General features: G+C 48.2%; 2 protein-coding genes across 6 annotated transcripts in view; one reads left to right on the forward strand and one right to left on the reverse strand.

Annotated features, from left to right (window-relative positions):
* Positions 1-18,117, forward strand: part of DOCK1 (dedicator of cytokinesis 1) — a 559,970-nt gene that overhangs the window by 248,288 nt on the left and 293,565 nt on the right. The gene's annotated exons all lie outside the window — the stretch shown is intronic.
* INSYN2A (inhibitory synaptic factor 2A) overlaps positions 1-18,117 on the reverse strand; it is a 61,577-nt gene that overhangs the window by 26,952 nt on the left and 16,508 nt on the right. For 3 of the 4 annotated variants that reach the window (XM_044935251.2, XM_025273844.3, XM_025273843.3), the window contains one exon: positions 12,255-13,458. In XM_044935251.2, the coding sequence (XP_044791186.2) occupies positions 12,255-13,458 (1,204 nt within the window). Of the gene's footprint in view, positions 1-7,622; positions 8,010-12,254; positions 13,459-18,117 lie in introns of those variants that run through there. The other variant, XM_044935252.2, reaches the window with a different exon arrangement.

Genomic DNA, 18,117 nt, shown 5'->3' on the forward strand with positions numbered 1-18,117 from the left:
TGATTACAGACTTCCAAGCACGTACTATAAACTAGCCAAAATAACTAAATGGCTTTCACTGTGTTTGCGTGCTCAGATCACGGGATGCTTCCTATTCTCAACTTTGTGCACCACCCTTTGTTGGGGAGCAGTTGCTTGGATGAATAAAACACAGACCTTGCCCACAAGACACTTCAAATCTAGAACACATATGTTTCCAAGGTAAAGGATTTGCTTCTACATTAAGGGAGTAAGCTGTATGGCCTCCAGAAGAAGCCCTCCTTCCATGGGGCAATTTCTGTGCTCGTTCACGCCAGCATCCATGGCCTGGACCAGCTCCTCTGGTCACTCGTCAGCAGCTCGGATGGCTTCTGGCCAATCTCCAGCACCCTTTTGTGACTCTCTTCCAGAGCATTCCACAGTGGATGCTGACCTTGTCCAGCAGAGATGTCTTGCTCCCATGTGACCGAGAGCATCTTGGTGGCCGCAGACGTGACTTCCTCTGTCTCCCCCGTCCCACCCAACACGTAGTTTGGTGCCTTCCAGAGAGCAGGGCTGGAGGTGTGCTTCAAAAATGCAGCTTCTTTCCTGACTAATAGAAAGTGAGTACCCTACTCCCTTCTCTGCTTTAAACCTCTCACCATGGAACATGCCAGAAAATTACGGCTTTGCTTTCTAATCTGTCTCCCCTTCCATGACATCAGCACTCTGAGGGCAGGGAGCTTTGTCTGTCGGTTCCCTGACAGATATTTAGTGCTCACACTGGGGTCTGAAGTGTAGTGAGTGCTCAAGAAATACTCTGAATAATGGACGAGTGAATGAATGAATGAAGAATTTGCCTGAGTGTTCTCCAGGATTAACTGATACCCACCCACAGTAGGGTCAATTCTGCGATGTTCCTGGCTGGATCAGGTGAAAACATCTGTCTTAACATATTACCACGATCCCATCGTAAATATCCCCCAAACGAGTGGAAGAGGTCAGTCATCTCCTGCTTCCCACACTCAGTCATTAAAATAAATGGCTTAGTCTGCACCTAAACCAGCTCCCCTGCTGACCCCGGGGAGACGTCATTTCTTTATCCCAGAAGCAATCCAGGCGAACGAGTTTCGGTGAGAAACACCCTATTCATAATGAACTCAGTGGCTTTTCTTTAGACGCTGTTGTCAAATTAACTTTTATTGGCCCAGCAGCTCCCCAGATGCGGTGACACTCTAATTCTGGGAGGCTCTGACTGTTTGGGAGGCTTTTAATGCTTGTGTTCATTACAAAGAATGAAAGGGAAATAGAAATGGTGGTCAGTGGTGCAACGTGGCTGCAGGTGTGAGGAGGTCCAGGCCATGCGGTCCCCCCTCCCCTGGGGGTCGGCGGGAGCCAGGCGGTCCCTGTTGCTTGCCCCCTCAGCCGCCTTGCCTCTCCTCCAGCGTTGCTTCTCATGGGCCTTGCTTCTCCCCAGGCCCTGACCCAGCTCTCTGCTTCCTCATGACGAAGACGGGATATATCCTTATTATTGCATAGTCATCATTGCTCCTGTCAGAAGTGTGTGCCGGTTTGGACAGACAGACTCAGAGCTGAACACTCTCATTAGGGCAGGTCTTTTTCCTTTAGTGTTTTCTAACCCTGTTTCCATGCAATAGAAGCATAATATGTAAAAACTGGGGCAGCTGGTAATTATTATTTTGCACATAGAACTGCCTGGTTATATTACAAATAGGGCAAAGCTTACAGTTTGTCTCATGTATTTCTGAAATCAAGGAGACGCTAGTAGGGAGGGCAAAGCTTCTGAAATCAAGGAGACGCTAGTTGCAAAACAATGGCAATAATGACAGAAACGTCACTGGCCCTACAGGGCCTCAGGAGTAACTATTCATAAAGGAAAAAACTTTTTAGGGTTGAGCTGAAGCTGAGTTGATTAACTTATTTCCTGGAGGAGAGATAAAGCTAAAGCTATAATTTATTGAAAATTAATGAAAATGAATGGTGGCACGGGCTACCAAACTTGAATGAAAATAGGGATGTGAGTATACTGTATGAAAACAGATTTTCCTTCTGGAATGCCACTTTCTCCAGCTCCAGTATTGCCACTTATCTCACTTTCAGAGGTTTTAGTTTGAAAGCATTAATGATGTGCATGGGGCAGTGGCTCTGACGGTAAATAACCACAGAGCTTTCATCTTTGATCTGTAATTTCTTTTGATGTATTTTTTAGAACACATTAGTTAACAATCTTAAATCAGAACTTCCTCTTCGTGAAGCTTTTGTGCTTTGTTTCAGAGGTTTGACATTGTGCTTGTTTTTTGAACAAATGGTTCAGAGCTCTTGTAGCTGAAGATTAAAATCTTTAAATTTTGGTGTCATCATTTATAAAATTCTTGATATCCAATTATGAGACTTTTATCTGGGGAGATAGTCTAGTGCTATAACCAGTGAGATACTGGCAAAAGAATCTGACTCCATGTTTGGTCGAAATATGCCTGTTTTTAGACTTTCTTTACCTAGAGGAACTCATTTTTCATAATTGTCTGTTCAAATATGGCTTTCTAAATACGTTTGCTTGCTTTTATGGTTTATTGAGGACTTTTCTTTGGTGTTTGTTCACATATATTTGGACATAAATTTGGTTAAAGTAGAGCCTGGGTGGCATGAGGTGGTCACTCACCAAGCCACTCAGGTGACAGGCAGTATGGGAAAGCTTTGAAGTGGCTTCCCCAGGGAAGACTGCTCATGGATGGATCAGTACCTGGACTTCTAGAGCAATGGCTTTGATTTTTCTGAAACAACCTCATGGAGGGGATTCCTCTTACTGATTAGGAATCCTGAAAACCATACTTTATTACTGGGATCCTTTCCAAGGTGCTCTCTGCTGCCTCCAGGGTTAGAAGTATGCTTTCTCCAGGACATAAATTCTCAGGGACCTTACCAGGTCTGAGAGCAGGACTCTCTTGACCCTTTCAAGTATAAGGAAGAACTCAGAATTGCAGGACTGCAAAAGCGCCTTCAAGTCTGTGCAGACACGCATGTTTCCCATTTTCGGAGGAGGGAGAGGATGCCACTGGGGCGTGATGGGTCTAGAGGTGAGTTCGGTCTGTACTGTTTCGCTCCAGTCTTTTGACCTTGGGGATGTTACTGACATATCCAAACTTTAGTTTCCTGGTCAAAACAACTCCTACCTTACAGTTTTATTTTGGGAATTGAATGAGACAGTGCAGAATGGCCACTATATTGTAGGAGCTCAGAATGGATGAGCTTTGTTGGTGCTCTGCCCAGAGACACTCATTTCAGCGGAACTGGCCCCCAGAGCACAGTGGGAAATAGAGCTCAAACCATTTTTGCATAGCTTAGCAGAAATTGCATGGGATTAAAAAAAAAAGTATTTGAAAAGTAGAACTTGCATTTCATTTCTCTCTCTCTTTTTTAATCCAAATTCTGGGACACAAATCCATAAATTCCATAAACGTTCATGTCATGCCTTGAATTGCTCATTTTACCTACAAATGGGGTGTCTGAATTGCCTGGTGCCTCAGTGGCAAGGCTTTTATTCACCTACCAACTTAAAAGGCTAGGGAGGTATTTGAAATCTCCTTTGGGATTCTGCACAGGAAGATTATTTAAATTGTATTTTCAAGTATGTGTGATACCTACATGAAGTGCAAAGCAAGAGTTTGGAAACTGTTTTATAGCCTCACAAATATATATGCTTCATTTTTCATATTAAGGATGGAAAGGATTATTATTGTTCAAGAACTTAAAAATAGTATTTCCAATGTTATATAAATTTAAGCCACAGAAAAGACTCGGCACAGCCCTGTGGATCAAATAAAGAGAATAGTGGAAGAGAATACGATGTGTGCTTATATTTCAAAATCATAAACACGATAACTTATACTTGGACTCTGGATCTTGAATATTTTATCACAAGTATATAAAAGCCGTTAGTTGTAGAAGAAAAAAAGGGGGGTTTCCCTGAAAGCTATTCAAAGGCTTGTGAGCTAGAAGGACAGAGGCCGGTTGCAGCATGTGTAGCTGTGGAAGAGATAAGGGATGAATGAAGTGACGGGAAGAAAGAAAGCCTAACAGAGGGACCACCATATATGCATTTGTTAACCAGCGTCCATAGAGGGGTGTGTTGCTCTCTCTCTCTCTCCCAACTTGTATGTGTCTTTTGCGGCACTGGCTGAGATTATGAAGTTCTTGGACTTCTCTGGAGAATCCGTTCTTGGATCAGAAAGGACCCTTGGGGTCCCTCGTCTCGTGTGGACCGCCGTGCCTTCGTGCGGAGGGGCTCAGAGGGGCGGGGCTGAGCTGGGAACAAGCCCGCGTGCCTGAGTCCACGTCAGCTGTCTCGTCCGTGACACCAAGTAACCCTGGTCTGCACAGTTCTCTGAAAGCAAGTACAAAGCCTGATCTCTTCCTTCTGTAATCCTCAGCCCTGCCACTAATCCTTGGAAGTAAACCCACCCGTAGAGGAAAGCAAGAATCTCTCGGAAGTGTCCCGCCTGCACCCTTGGATCACTCGCCTGTGTTTTCGCACCTGGAAGGCTGCGTCTCAGCAACAGAACAATTTGGAAGGATGCGACTTTGCACACACAGCCCTGGGCTGAGGGCCTGGTCCTCCATATGGTACTTAATGTCTCCGGGAAGCCCAGGAGGCTGGTGTTCTTAGCTTTCTTTCAGAGTCAGAAGGTGAGGCTGGAGAGGGTAATAACCATCTCCGAGCACAGGTACCGCAGGAAGGACGGGAGCAAAGTCTCCAGCTCAGGACTGGCTGGCTGTGGAACCTCGGCCAAAAACACAGGAGGAGGGAACCTTCATCTGCTGGCTGGCGTGTTTTAAAATATTGGGGGTTGCAAGAAATGGGCAGAGACACCGAAACTGATGTCTCGAGAACATTAGCAAATGAAGCTCTGACATGCCCATCCTGTTGAAGCAGGAAGGGACAGGAGTGTGGCGGCCAGGGGAGGACCTTTCTGCTTCTGAGCTCGGAGCTGAGCACCGTCTTGCTCCATGGCTCACAGCACTCTGTTCTCTGACAAACTGCCCGGACAGTTCTCGACAGTCCAGAGACATCTGTCTGCCAGGATCCTCGGCAGGACCGCAAGGGCACCTGCCCCCGCCCCTATTGGAAACCGTGGCCATTCCAGCTAACCAGGTGGAAGACCTCCGTCTCAGCTACGTGGGTGCATCTGGGCAAATGGAACCTAGTCTCCTCCTAGAAGGGCGCGCAGCCACCCTGAGACAGGGTCACCTAAGGTGTTCAACTTCCCCTGCACTCTGAGATGGGGGCCCCCATGCCTCCCGCTGGGACCTCGCTGGCAGCTCCCTGGCTGTGGTGGTGATGCTGGGTTTTCCTGTGGGTTCTTTCTGTGCTGTGATTGAAATTAAATTGCCCCCTTATGCTTCCTGTGTAATTGCGATGCAGTATTTATTCTGTTTGGGCATGGGTAATGAGAGGAAATTCGGAGAGATTTCTCATCCCCCGACAGGGCTCTCTGAAGACTGCCTGATGCTGAGGGATTTGTCAATAGAAGAACACAGGTGAAGCCAGGATGTAATTTCCCTCCATCTAGCATCGATATCTAGGTGAAAGCAGGTCACATCGTATGACTGGGTGTTGAGATGACCTCTTATTGCTGCTGGTGGGAGAGGGAGGCCTTTTTTATGTCATGTATGTATATACATAGAAATTACAGGTATGTGTATAAGACATGTGTGTGCACGCACACACACATGCACACACACAGAGTTCCCCAGCAGAATCCTGATGGTTTTATGGGCTGGTGAACAGTTAAGTGTAGGCTAGTACAGACGAGTGTCAGTGACCTGTGGACTCTTCAGAGGAGGGCCTGCGTTCTTTGATGTGTACCTCCCCACAACCCCGGCCCCCGGCTGGCACAGTAACAACACTTGGAGACTCTTGCTATTAACAGAAGCCTTCTGAACCTGTGAATGAATGATACACCGTCTGTAGGACACTCACCTCTGAGTTTGCCCTGCGCCCGTTATGGTAACCTGGTTTCTAGCTGGGGAACTGTGGTCCCTACATTTACAAGACCATGTCGCAGGAGCTGGCAAACTGGCCCATGCCCCACGTCCAGCTTGCGCCTGTTTTTGTGACGTTTCATGCAACCATGGCCGTATCCATTCATACATGTACTGTGTACGGCTGTGCTCATGATGTAGTGGTGGATCTGAATCATTTGAACAGAGACCACATGGCCTGCAAAAGCCTGAAATAGATACTATCTGCCCCTTTGCAGAAAAATTTTGCTGACGTCTGTTACATTGGAAACTGACCCTGAAATCTCTTAAAAAACACAGATCCTATAGGCTCAGGTCCTTATCTCTACATGCACACACTGCGCACACACCCGCACCCATTCTGTGGCTTCCTTTTCAGTGATTAAAATGAAAAACAAAGTTCAGCAAACATGACTGCAGGGTTCCATGCTGGGTCTACCGTCCCGCAGATCTTTATTCCTGTCTCCGATGCCTGCAAACCCACCGAGAGCTGTGTTCTCAAAGGCCCCTGATCTCAGAGCGATTCCCTTGGCTCGTGTTTTCCTATCACTGTGTGCCCTGGACCCCTACCATGAGAAACCCCCTTCCCAGGGAGGCTGAAAAGGAGCCCACGGCAGGGAGACCGAAGCACTGGATTTAGAACCCTTGCTGCAGCTTCCCTGGTGGGTGCCTCAGTCCATGGAGAATCTGCCTGCCAAAGCAGGAGACCCAGGTTCGATCCCTGGGTTGCGGAGATCCCCTGGAAAAGGAAGTGGCAACCCACTCCAGTATTGTGGCCTGGAGAATCCCGTGGACAGAGGAGCCTGGCAGGCTCCAGCATGGAGTTGCAAGAGTCGGACACAGCTGAGCAGCTAAACCACCACCACTGCAGGCTACCAGGCTCCTGGGCTTTCCTGGTTATTTAAGATTTCCTCCTCCTACACGATGGCCCCACGTCTGCTCCGAGTCAGTACAGAGCCCCCGGAGCTTTAGGGTTTCCTGTCTGCCCGTTCGTCACATCTCAGGGGCCTGTGTGACCTGGTTCGGCTGTTCCTCCCTCTTCCACACACAGCTAAGCCAGCAGGTGATGCCTGGCTGATGCTGGAATGCTCACTCAGTCGTGTCTGACTCTTTGCAACCCTATGGACTGTACCCTTCCAGGCTCCTCTGTCCGTGGGATTCTCCAGGTAAGAATGCTGGAATGGGTTGTCATGCCCTCCTCCAGGGGATCTTTCCGACCCAGGGATTGAACCCGGGTCTTCTGTATTGCAGGTGGATTCTTTGCTGCTGAACCACCAGGATGCTAGGAGAGACCCGACCCACGAAAGGGCCCATTACACTCTGGGCAACAGCAGATCTTTCCTTCTTGCTGGATGGCTGGGATCAAGCTTCCCATCTTGTTTGCAGATCTCCAAAGACCAGAATATCATGGGGTTGTCACCAGCCAATGAGTCCCTCAAGACATGACATGTGTGGGTGCCAGCGTGTTAGCAGTGAGCAGCCATCTCTGCCCAGGTGCCTGGTGAGGGTGCAGCACCTGAGCCAAGGGCAATGGCCCCACAGTCGTGGGTCGGGGGTCACCTTCCCAGCAGCCCGCAGCTGCCCTGGGGAATTACCACCGTTACAAGAATCGGCTGGGTGTCTAAACTCAGTGTCCCATCTGCCTGCTTCTCAGCTTTCAACGACTACATTTGTGGCTCATTTAGATAGTCTGTGTGACCCTGAACTTCCTGGGAAGAGACGAGAATAATGCAGAGAGCTTTGAAATAAGCAGGATCATTCTTGGCATTCACGCAAATAGAGGGATCAAAGGCTGCCTGCACTGCATAAAGGGAGCCGTTTTCGTGAATTGCCCAGACGTTCTACAAGGGGCTAAAAAAGGCAGGGTTTCAAACACTTTTTGCACATCTACCCACTTACAGAATGCATCCCACGGAAATGCGTGTCTCAGGATAGATCCCCTTCTTAGTGACCTCTCTGTGTTGGTTATTGCTGAGACCTTTGTGGACAGCATCTTTAAGCTTCCAGCATCCCTGCGTAATAGAAGGTGGAATTGAAGCTCGCTGAGATTAACTTGCCTACACTGAAAACTTTCTCTGCTGAGGCCTTTCAGAAATCGGTATAATCAAACGAGAGTCATGAAAGAGTCCCTTCTGAAAAGTAATTTGGAAGCTACTGAAAATGGTCTTGGTTTGTGATACAGAAATTTCTATGCACAGAGGAAGAACTGTTATACACGGCTTGCCTGGCAAACTTGGTAATGCAGTTTAAACTCTATAGTGAGTTTGCATAAACAAGCTCGACAGTGCAAAGAAGTTCTATTCAAGTCAGACATTCAATATAATTTGCACACAGCCACACTAAGCCAAGTTCAGCATACTCTGTCTTCCTTCACTGGGTCCTAACTTCACCCACAAGAGCAAGCCTGAGGCCTTGCTGGGCCTGGGTCAAGCCTATGATACAGTGGGAACCTGGGGACAAAATGTGTCACTTGGTTTTAAAGCAGTAAGCTTGGCAGTGCACACAGCATTCCTGCCCTCACTGAGACTCCTCTGGCTGTGGATACAGTTTTATACAAAGCAGGTCCTTTCTCGTTGATTTGGGGGTGGGGGGTGAAGTGGACTGAACCCAGATTCTGATCATCCTTCACGGGTGATGACTTGGAGTGTTTCCCAGTATTTTAACGTGGTCATGAGACTCCTTGTCGGGTTACATAATGAGTATGTAATCATCTACATACAGTAGAGTGAGTTTTCCTGCTTTTCATCATGAGATGCAAAGATAAGATACCATTTCTTGGCTTAGATTGAGTACATAAAGTAAGTCCCGTGAATTCCTCATTCTACTAAAACTCCTGTTCTCCAGCTCAGATTATCTGAGTACATAAAATGAGTCTTGTGAATTCCTCCTTTAACGCAACTGTCCAGGGCACACCTTTCGGAGAATTGGTCTAGGGCTCAGGGCAACAGAAGGTTAAATTTTCAGGATTTTGTGAGCTGGTTGATTCTGGCTACCATAGCATTCACACCATGGAAATCAGCAAATGCGGCTTACTCCCCCGTCCCTCTAGAGTCAGTGGTTAAAAATGTATCAGTATCCCCCAGCACCTCTGTCCTGCACCCAGACCCCTGAGAAGGAGATGGAGAAGGGGTGTGCCTCTCATGTGCCCACCTTTGAGGCTGCTGTCTCCTATGATATTCTGACATGGAAAACAGTGGCAGAAATTCAAATTCTGGGCGAATGAATGACCCTGGGCTTTGAACTAGAGGGGTCACCTTCAACGTGGGTCTTGGAATGTGAAACCACTTGTCTCACCGTTATCCAGAGAGCCCGAGAGGGAGGTAGAAATGAAGATTAGAGTAAGTCCCCTACATATGAATCAGTTCTGTTCTGAGAGCCTGTTCATAAGTCCAATTGGTTCATAAGTACAAAAATGTTTGAGCCTAGGTACCCAACTAACACAATCAGCTATAGAGTACTGGACTGTAATGGGTTTATCATACTTTCCCAACAAATAAGACATAAAAAACAAACACAAAATAGAAAACATTAATCTTATAGTACAGTCCCTTGTCCAGTAGTACAGTACCACACCTGGCATACAGGGGCACCTTCATTTCTTTGAAAGCTTGCAGCTTGTAGGTTTCCTATGTAGGGACTTACTGTATTAGGAACGGATGTGGGAGTTCACCCCGATACGGTCCTGCCTTTCTACCAGTAACTTGACCCGTGCAGACAACAACTGAACTAGAGGTTGATTTCTAAGTCAGATCATCCTTTGCCTTGATCTAAGGTGCCCATTCCTCAACAGGTTAGGAGCCAGGCACTGGACTTTGTTTTGGGGATACTGGGGCCAAGGCCTTTTCATGATGAGGAAAGTATTCTCTCTCATGTGGGAGTCGGTTGCCACCTGTGGCTCTTGGGCACCTGTGAGGTTGCTGATGTGACTAAAGCATTTTCAATTGTAATTAGTTTGAGGGTGAATTTCAGGAGCCACCCATGGCACCTGTATTGGACAGAGCAGCCCAGGGCTTGCAGCTACCTCGCTGGGGGTCAGCCTGTGTGTGGAGCATGTAGAGGTGCACTCATCACAGTGAATGCATCGGTGTAGGAGAAACATGGATTGTACCTCTCTTCTGAGCTTTCAGAACCCAACCCTGCTAACCAGCAAGGCAGCCCTCGTGCCACCATGAGAAACGAACAGAGGCCCCTGGCCCTGGTTTCCATGCACCCCTTGTCCTGCTCCCCTTCCCATCTGCAGGACAGGTGATGAGCTCCAAGGACAGGTGAAGAGGTGGGGCACAGAGGCGAAGCCCCTGCCCCAAGTCCTCAGAGCCAGAATTCCCATCTAGACGTGTCTTAATAAACTCAACACCACTTGGTAGACTGATGTAGCCTCAGAAAACTCAGATTTCAAGCAACTCTCCGCCCTTGTTCCAATAGAAGGAGCCTTGATCTAGAGCACAGTTGTCCTTGCACAGGTGTTTGTGGATGATCAACCCATGCAGGGCTTTATTTGGGCATGTACGCCCGTGAGAAGCATGCTATGTAGATACACATTTGGTTTTACACCATTGGCTGAATTTTATTTCCCGTTTGGTAATGCTGGAGTCTTTCTGTTTTGCTGTCTGGTTTAAATCACTAGCAGCTGTATCGAGGTCTGTGATCGGTCCTGTCTGGGCTTTTAATGTTTCTATGGAATGTGCTCTGCTGATCAACAAATCCCTTATAGACCCACTGCACTGTGTTGCTTTTGCTGTGTATTTATTCAAGTCCAAATGATTGAAATGGGATGAAAATGGAGATGTAAACCCAAAATTCAACAAAGACTTTTGAAAGCCTTCTGTCATGGTAGGTTACTACTAATCTCCTGTTAGATTACTTTACAATTGGCTACTCATTTTGCTTCATCCTGTCAGCTGCAAGCAATGCTAGGTCATAGGTCGTGCCAGGCAGGGGGCAGGGGGTGGCGGGTAGGTTACTGACCGTCAATGCCTTTTGTACATCGACCACCTGCATGAAGCCAGATGCCAAGGGCGCTGTCTACATCAGGCAGCTTGGCTCTGGGGCCAGGCCTTAAGCCTCCTCTGCTACCTTGGAACACAGAGGTTGTTTCCTCCCCTTAGTTTGCAAGATGGAAACATGATGTAACTCGGTCACAGCCATCCTGTGCACCGGGTGGCTTGCTGTCCTGACAGTGCATTTCTGGGCTTAGCATCATGCTGGCCTGGCTGCCAGCTCACTTAACCAGGGACTGGGGCCCACAGGGTGAAGGGTGCTAATCACATGAGGCCAGAGGGCACTGTCTCAGTTGCCACCTCCAAAACACGGGCTGGAAGAATCCAGACAGCATCACAGGGGAATGGGAAAATGCTGATCGGCCATCTCAACAAAGCCAATGAACCACAAGGTTATTTCAAGAAGCACAGAAGCAGAGCAGTGCTGGCTGTTTCCCATCAGCCTAGCACATGGCCTGGCCTTCCTAGCTAAGAGGCTCAAGACTAACGTCCCGTCTTTAGGTCATTTGTTGTTAAATTCTCTGCTGCACAATTTCAAGTTCAAAAGATGGGAAACAAAGTTCAGCAATCTGTTATCAGCGGCAGACAGTCCTGGCTGTTAACATTCTCTCTCCTGCCCATCTGGATACACAGGGCATCTCGTGGAGAAAGGCGTCTCTCTCCTAATCATATACAGATAGCATCTGTCTAAGAATGGACATCGCTTCTGTAAGCTCCAAGTAAGATGGGGGCAGGGGGGAACCATATTGTCTGTTGTATAAAATATAAAACCTGGTATAGTCCTGAATATCAATGTTATTCCAATTATTTAGCATAAGCGAGTCAGCATTTACTTTTCAAAATGCCATCCGAATTTCTTTTCCATTACTAAGAGGCAAGTCACTTCTTATTCAGATTAGATATTCTGGACTGGCATACCTATTGTACTTCATCAGTATCATGAACCTTTAGCCCCCAGAGCTAAAAAGGGACGCTCCATCCATTCATTCAAAATGTACTCAAGTCCAGACCAAGCCCATGAATGCTAGCCAACAAGTCAACCTTGCAGGTGAGGATGAATGAGTTTTAGGATCACAGAATAACCTGGGGCCCCTTTGAACTTGCCCCCTCCCACCTATCCTCAGACCTGAATCTGTTCTCAGAAATGCTGGCTCTGGTCTCATTTAGGGGTCTGGGCTTTGGGGGCTGGCAGTGCCCCCCCCCCCCAAGAGGGTGGTGAGCCTGCAACGGGCACTGTAAGACCGGCGGGAACATACATACCCTTCCCGGTGGGCTTCTCCTTTCTCCAGCTCCTGAATGACCCCCAAGAGCACTTTGATGGTTTCCTGGCTTGAACTGATCAAGTTCTCCATCATCTGAAGCTGGGCTTTCAGGTCGACCACTTCCGTGTGAGGCACGATTTGTTGGCATTCTTCATCCGCAGCGAGCGCCGGGGGACAAGGCTGGCGCTCCTGCCCCGAGGGGGCCTGAGTCTGCAGGGAGGCGTCTTCTTCGCTACATTCCGGGGACAGGCACTGCGTCGGGGGCGCGCAGGCTGGGGCGGCGCCTGGCCGGACCTGGAGCCCGCTGGCCTGCGCGACCGTTCTCCGCTCCAGGTCGGCCGCGGGGCAGAGGGACCACTCGCTCTCGCTCGAGGGAGCGGAGTTCGACAAGGCCGGCGCGGGGGCCCTGGCGCCTGGGGCGGGTGCGTACACGGTGGCCACCTCGGTTTTAAACACCCTCCGGTGGGCCGATGGAGCCGGCTCCTCGGTGTCCGGGGTCGCCCTGCCCTGCCTGGCTTTCCCGAGCAGCTGGTACTCCAGCTCCTGGGAGGACGACCGAGTGGAGTTCTGCACCGGAGCATCGCGGTAGCTGTGCCGGTCGGGGGTTTTGCACGGCTCCTCGCAGTTGACCTCGGTGGGCGGCCCCAGCGCGTTCACGTGTTCGTCGGAGTGGAAAACCAAGGCTGTGGTCTTCTGTACCCGGCCCGCGCCCCACCGCCGGGCCTCCTCGCCCGGCCCTTCCTGGCTCTTCTCTTTCGCATCAATTACCAACCCGTTGTTCTGACTTTTAAAGGCCTCGGTGCCTGGGATGCTTTTGAGAGTCCCCTTTTTGCGGTCCAGAGGGAAAGTCTGGTAACACTTCTTGAGGTCGGGCGAGGTCTGCACACCTGTGCTCTTGGTGACGTTGGGGATGGACCGCCGGGCCGGCACGGTCATGTACTTGCGGTAGGCAGCCCTGCAGGACGCGGGCCTGGCCTCCCGCTTGTCACCCTGCAGGCCCGAGGCGAGCTGAGTGTCCCTCTGCTCGTTTTGCGCCTCGCAGATGTCCTTAAAGCGCACCTGCAGGGCTTTATTCCGCTTCTTAATCTGCCGGTTGGGATCCAGAGCATATTTCATCTCCAGGGCCAGACAGGCGGCAGGCTCCACTTCACTCGCGGAGGTCGTGAGTACGCATTTGCTGGGTTCCTTACTGACCATGGTTCCTGCAGGCGGATACAACAACAGACCTTGTCAGTGGAACAGAAACCCACAGGAAACCACAGGCAGCGCAGGCTTTAGGCCAGAATGACGGATGCCTGCTCCCTAATTATTTTTAAACAGGTGAGGTCGGCCTTTATGTTAAGGAAAATCAGACAGGCAGAGAATCCCTGGCAGGCACAGTTTGAAATGCTTCTCAGATATTAAAGCTTGCCTCCCTCTCCATGTGGGATACACTCGTTTTTCCTTTGATAGTAAGGCATGTTTCCCCATTAGACAAACCTGTTTTACTATATTCATCAAGAAGCCCAACGACTCTGCCTCGTCTGCTTTTTTTTTTTTTTTTTTTGCAGATTGCTGTTTTGCACGCAGATCTCTACTTCACAGGCAGATGGTTTTTCAAAATGTAACTTACTTGGTTTGGGCTTTTACTACTTTTTTGAGGGCTACCGATTAATCTATTATTGGAATCCGAGAGGACTGCTATTTTCTCTTAAAGACGTCTCGGGGATTCTAGCTCCTGATCGGATAAATGTGGAGAGTCCTCCGATGAGGAACTGAACTATATCTATTTATGTTAGCCATTCTGGATGCTATGTGATAGGGGGCCGGGCTGGTTTATGGGAAAACTGTAAAGGGAACAGTCTCAGCAGTATGGCTTGTTTCTCATGGGTTAACATCAGCCATAGCGAGGGCATGGGTTTCCTGGTTTCTACAAAGTCTGTGTTAGCAACTCTTTTCTTTGATTCTGTGGAGAGGGGTATTTGAAAATACTTAAAAAAAAAAAAAGAAATTATTCATTCTAGAATCAAGTTTTGTGTTTTGATCACAACCTCTGCAAATGAACACAATGGTGGTTGTTTCAGGATTTAAATTCTGAAAGAAAATAAAATCACAAGGCTTTATGTTAATCATGCAGATTCATCTTGGGCTGAATTATTAAATGCAACTAAGAAGATGCAGGTGGCCAGTGATTGCTCTGGGGGAATACCAGTGGGTAAAATGCCTTCACTTTATTAGGCAGATTCGCAGCTGTTTATCACACATGGAAGGACTTTCTTGCGGGCTGAACTGAAAGCAAGAAAATACAGTTAAGTATGCTGTTTGTGAGTTAGTGTTTGCTTTTTTCCCTCCCTGTGTTCGAGAAGAAAGCAGACGGGAGGAATCTGGGGTGTGGAGGGCCCTGGTGTCCAAGTGAGGTGACCAGAGAGGCAGGGTCATTGACAGGAGCCGGTGAGAGCGATGCAAGAACAGGCTCAGGCTGCCATGACCCACCCACCACCCAGGGACCCTCGCAGAGCCTCTCATGGCACTTCCTGTGAAATGCCATAGGCCCTGTGATCACGTGACTGCCGCTCTGGGAGTCAGGGGTATGCGGTCTTCAGGTGCCCTGCTGGTAGAGGAGAGCCATGCCTAATACCTTCAGTGCCACTCATCCCATTGCAAGGAGGAAACTCGAGTTCAGAGAGGTTAGGTCACTTGTTCATAGTCACACAGCAAGTGAGACACACAGGCAGGATCCAGATCTACCTGCCCCCTCGAGTCCACGTTGGTTCTCATACCTCAGGAGTCCAGTGAACAGAGAGGCAGGCCACTTCCCTACGTCCCTGAGTTACAGTTGCAGGCCAACAGGGCTGGTGTTTCAGGGAGAAGCCCAGAGCCCTTGGCCAAGAGGGAGTTAAAGATCTGCCTCCCCCCTCACGCCACGCAGAGCCTGGGACTCTGTTAAGTTGACATTGCAGGCCAGCATGGCCCTGGTGTGGTCTGAAAGTTCACTAGTGTTACTGAATGAAAGGCTTAGAGAAAAAATGCAAGCACTTCATCAATTATGCCTTGAATGGTGAGCCAGTAATCACGTTAGAGGACATCAGAAGTAATCCCTGGAGAGCTCGGTTCCAGTCACATCAGGTTTCCCAGCCTTGGCATTCTTGGAGTTATGGGCCAGGTGAGTCTTTGTTGGGGGTTCTCCTGTGCCATGTAAAATATGCATTAGCGTCTTGGTGTCTCTCAATATTAGCAGCACCCCCACTCTAAAGTGACAGCCAGAAGGTCTCCAGACGAGTAGCCCTGGGGGTGCCTAACTGACTCCTATTGAGAACCACTGCATCAGACCTTTAACCTTGGGTGGCTAGAGTGTGTCCTGAAGCTAAGGCAGGGGTGGAAAGCCACGTGAGAGACCAGGAAGGCATCACAGTGTCCCACCCCCCCAGGAGGCATGCAGAGTGCCAGCTCTGAGGCTCTAGTCTGCAAAAGATGTAGCTCGGAGCTCAGCCAACACGGAGGTGAGTCCTCATCCCACGGCAGCTGTGTGTCCTCTGACAAAAGAATTGATCTGAAACAGTCATATCTGGGGGGAGGCAGGAGCAAGACAGAGAACAGGCCTTCTTTCATCTTTGGCGCTCTACTGGGCACTGGGGGTATTTGGAGATGTTGGTCATTTGAAACTTGAAAAATGAGGCCGTTTTGGAAAGACAGAAAAGGCAGAGATACAGACTGAACAAGATCATGGGTGACAGGGACAGAGCATGCCTGATAAGGGTAGATTATATATGTGTGTGTATATAGCTGAGAGACACTTATTCCGTAAGGTTACAAGAATGCACACAAGGGGCCGTGTGTGAGGGAGAGAATGGGGGCAGTGGGGGTAATAAGGAAAGGAAACCCTAACCCGCACTCTTAGCTTGTATTCATTCTCTAAAGCCTCAGCTGTCCAGGTGTGTCAGAATGTATTGTGCCTTCATCCTGCAGAAGACCTTCACACTAGGGAAAATTTGAAAGAGAGAGCATCTTTACAAAAAGCAATTTACTAGTAATTTTTCAGCCTTTTCCCTGCCACGACTGAAAAATGTGTGTCTGAATAAGTTTGTCCTACCACGCTATTCATCATCACGATTTGCCAAGAACTGCACTGAAATAATTTTTTTCCATCAGTCTGCTGGTTTGGAAAGATATTCTGGTCTTGGACCCAACCATCAAACTAATAAAACAAATCAGAAGAATTAATTGCCAGTGGCAAAATAATAATAATAAAAAATTCCTAGTCCCTTGGACTGCAAGGAGATCCAACCAGTCCATTCTGAAGGAGATCAGCCCTGGGATTTCTTTGGAAGGAATGATGCTAAAGCTGAAACTCCAGTACTTTGGCCACCTCATGCGAAGAGTTGACTCATTGGAAAAGACTTTGATGCTGGGAGGGATTGGGGGCAGGAGGAAGAGGGGACAACAGAGGATGAGAGGCTTGGATGGCATCACCGACTCGATGGACATGAGTTTGGGTAAACTTCGGGAGTTGGTGATGGACAGAGAGGCCTGGGGTGCTGCAGTCTATGGGGTCACAAAGAGTCAGACATGACTGAGCAACTGAACTGAATTGAAAAAGCATATGAAAAAATACATATGTATAACTGAGTCACTTTGCTGTACAACTGAAATTAACACAGCATTCTAAATCAACTATTTTTCGATAAAATTTAAAGAAAAAGAAAATGATTGTGTCACGCAAGAAAACTGGTTGTTCTCTAGATAAGAGTCCAGGAGACAAGTGGAACTTCCTGGCGTGCTTGTTTTTCATTTCCTTCATGCATTTGTTCATAAACGCCTTACCGTGTAGCCTCAACATTCAGTCCGTACGTTCCCAGTTTCTGGATGCTAAACCAAGGCGGCCCTGTCCTGTGCACTTCACTCTCATTTTCTCCCCGATATCACGACATCCTCACAGCTACGGCACTATTGTTATCCTCAAGCTGGAAATAGAGAAACTGAGGCACTAGATTTTTTTTTTTCCGGATCTTGCTCAGAATCACACTGCCGGTACATCCCTTTAAGTTCCCTGCCTGGGGAAATTTGTAACCCGAAATGACCCATGGGAAACCACAGGAAGCATCAAACAGCTGGAACTCAGGGCGGGCCCTTTCCTTGGCCTGTTTCCACAAAGGATCTGGGTGCAGGTTTCTCGGGGCACCACCATGTAGGTCCCAGCAGCATAGGTGGTCCTGCAGCAGACTCAGCCCGGGTTGCCTTGAGTTCTGGATTGATCGTGATGCCAAAATGCCATTTTCAATGGTGGCTTGCCTTGTCCGGGTCACCCCGGAGAACCATGGACTGTCAGAGTTAAACTACTGGCTCTAAAGCTGAAGGCGTTCAGAAAGTTTATTTTTCATAAGAAAACTGTGTTTTAGAATTCACTGGACTGTGCTGTCTTGAGGTAAAAACGGCAAGTCATGGTTGTGCCTGGCTGGCTCGGGGAGTGCGCGATGTCGAGGAGCTGCTTGGAATATAAATGTCTTAATTACCCTCAAATTAAATTTCATAATCAAATGTGAGTTGTAAATATATAAACCCTGTATTTTTAGATTAGTGATGGAGAGTCATCTCTGCCTGCCGCTTTAAATTAATAGCTTATATAAAAATGTTCATTCCAGCTTAAAGGAGTGAAAGATGGAAGCAACTAAATGCCTAACAATAGGTAAACGGTTAAGTAAATTATGGTTACATTCACTCAGTGCGGCCATTAAAATGATAATTATAAAGATTATTTAGTATTGGAGGAAAATGCTTGTGAAATTATGTCAAGTGAAGGGAAGCCATCTACCAAATTGTACTGGAAGAAAGTAACCAAAAATTGGTTGTCACCGTGGCACTGAGATGGTGCGTTTGGGGAGGTT

The sequence above is a fragment of the Bubalus bubalis genome, chromosome 23 (genome assembly GCF_019923935.1).
Source record: "Bubalus bubalis isolate 160015118507 breed Murrah chromosome 23, NDDB_SH_1, whole genome shotgun sequence".
Taxonomy (NCBI): domain Eukaryota; kingdom Metazoa; phylum Chordata; class Mammalia; order Artiodactyla; family Bovidae; genus Bubalus; species Bubalus bubalis.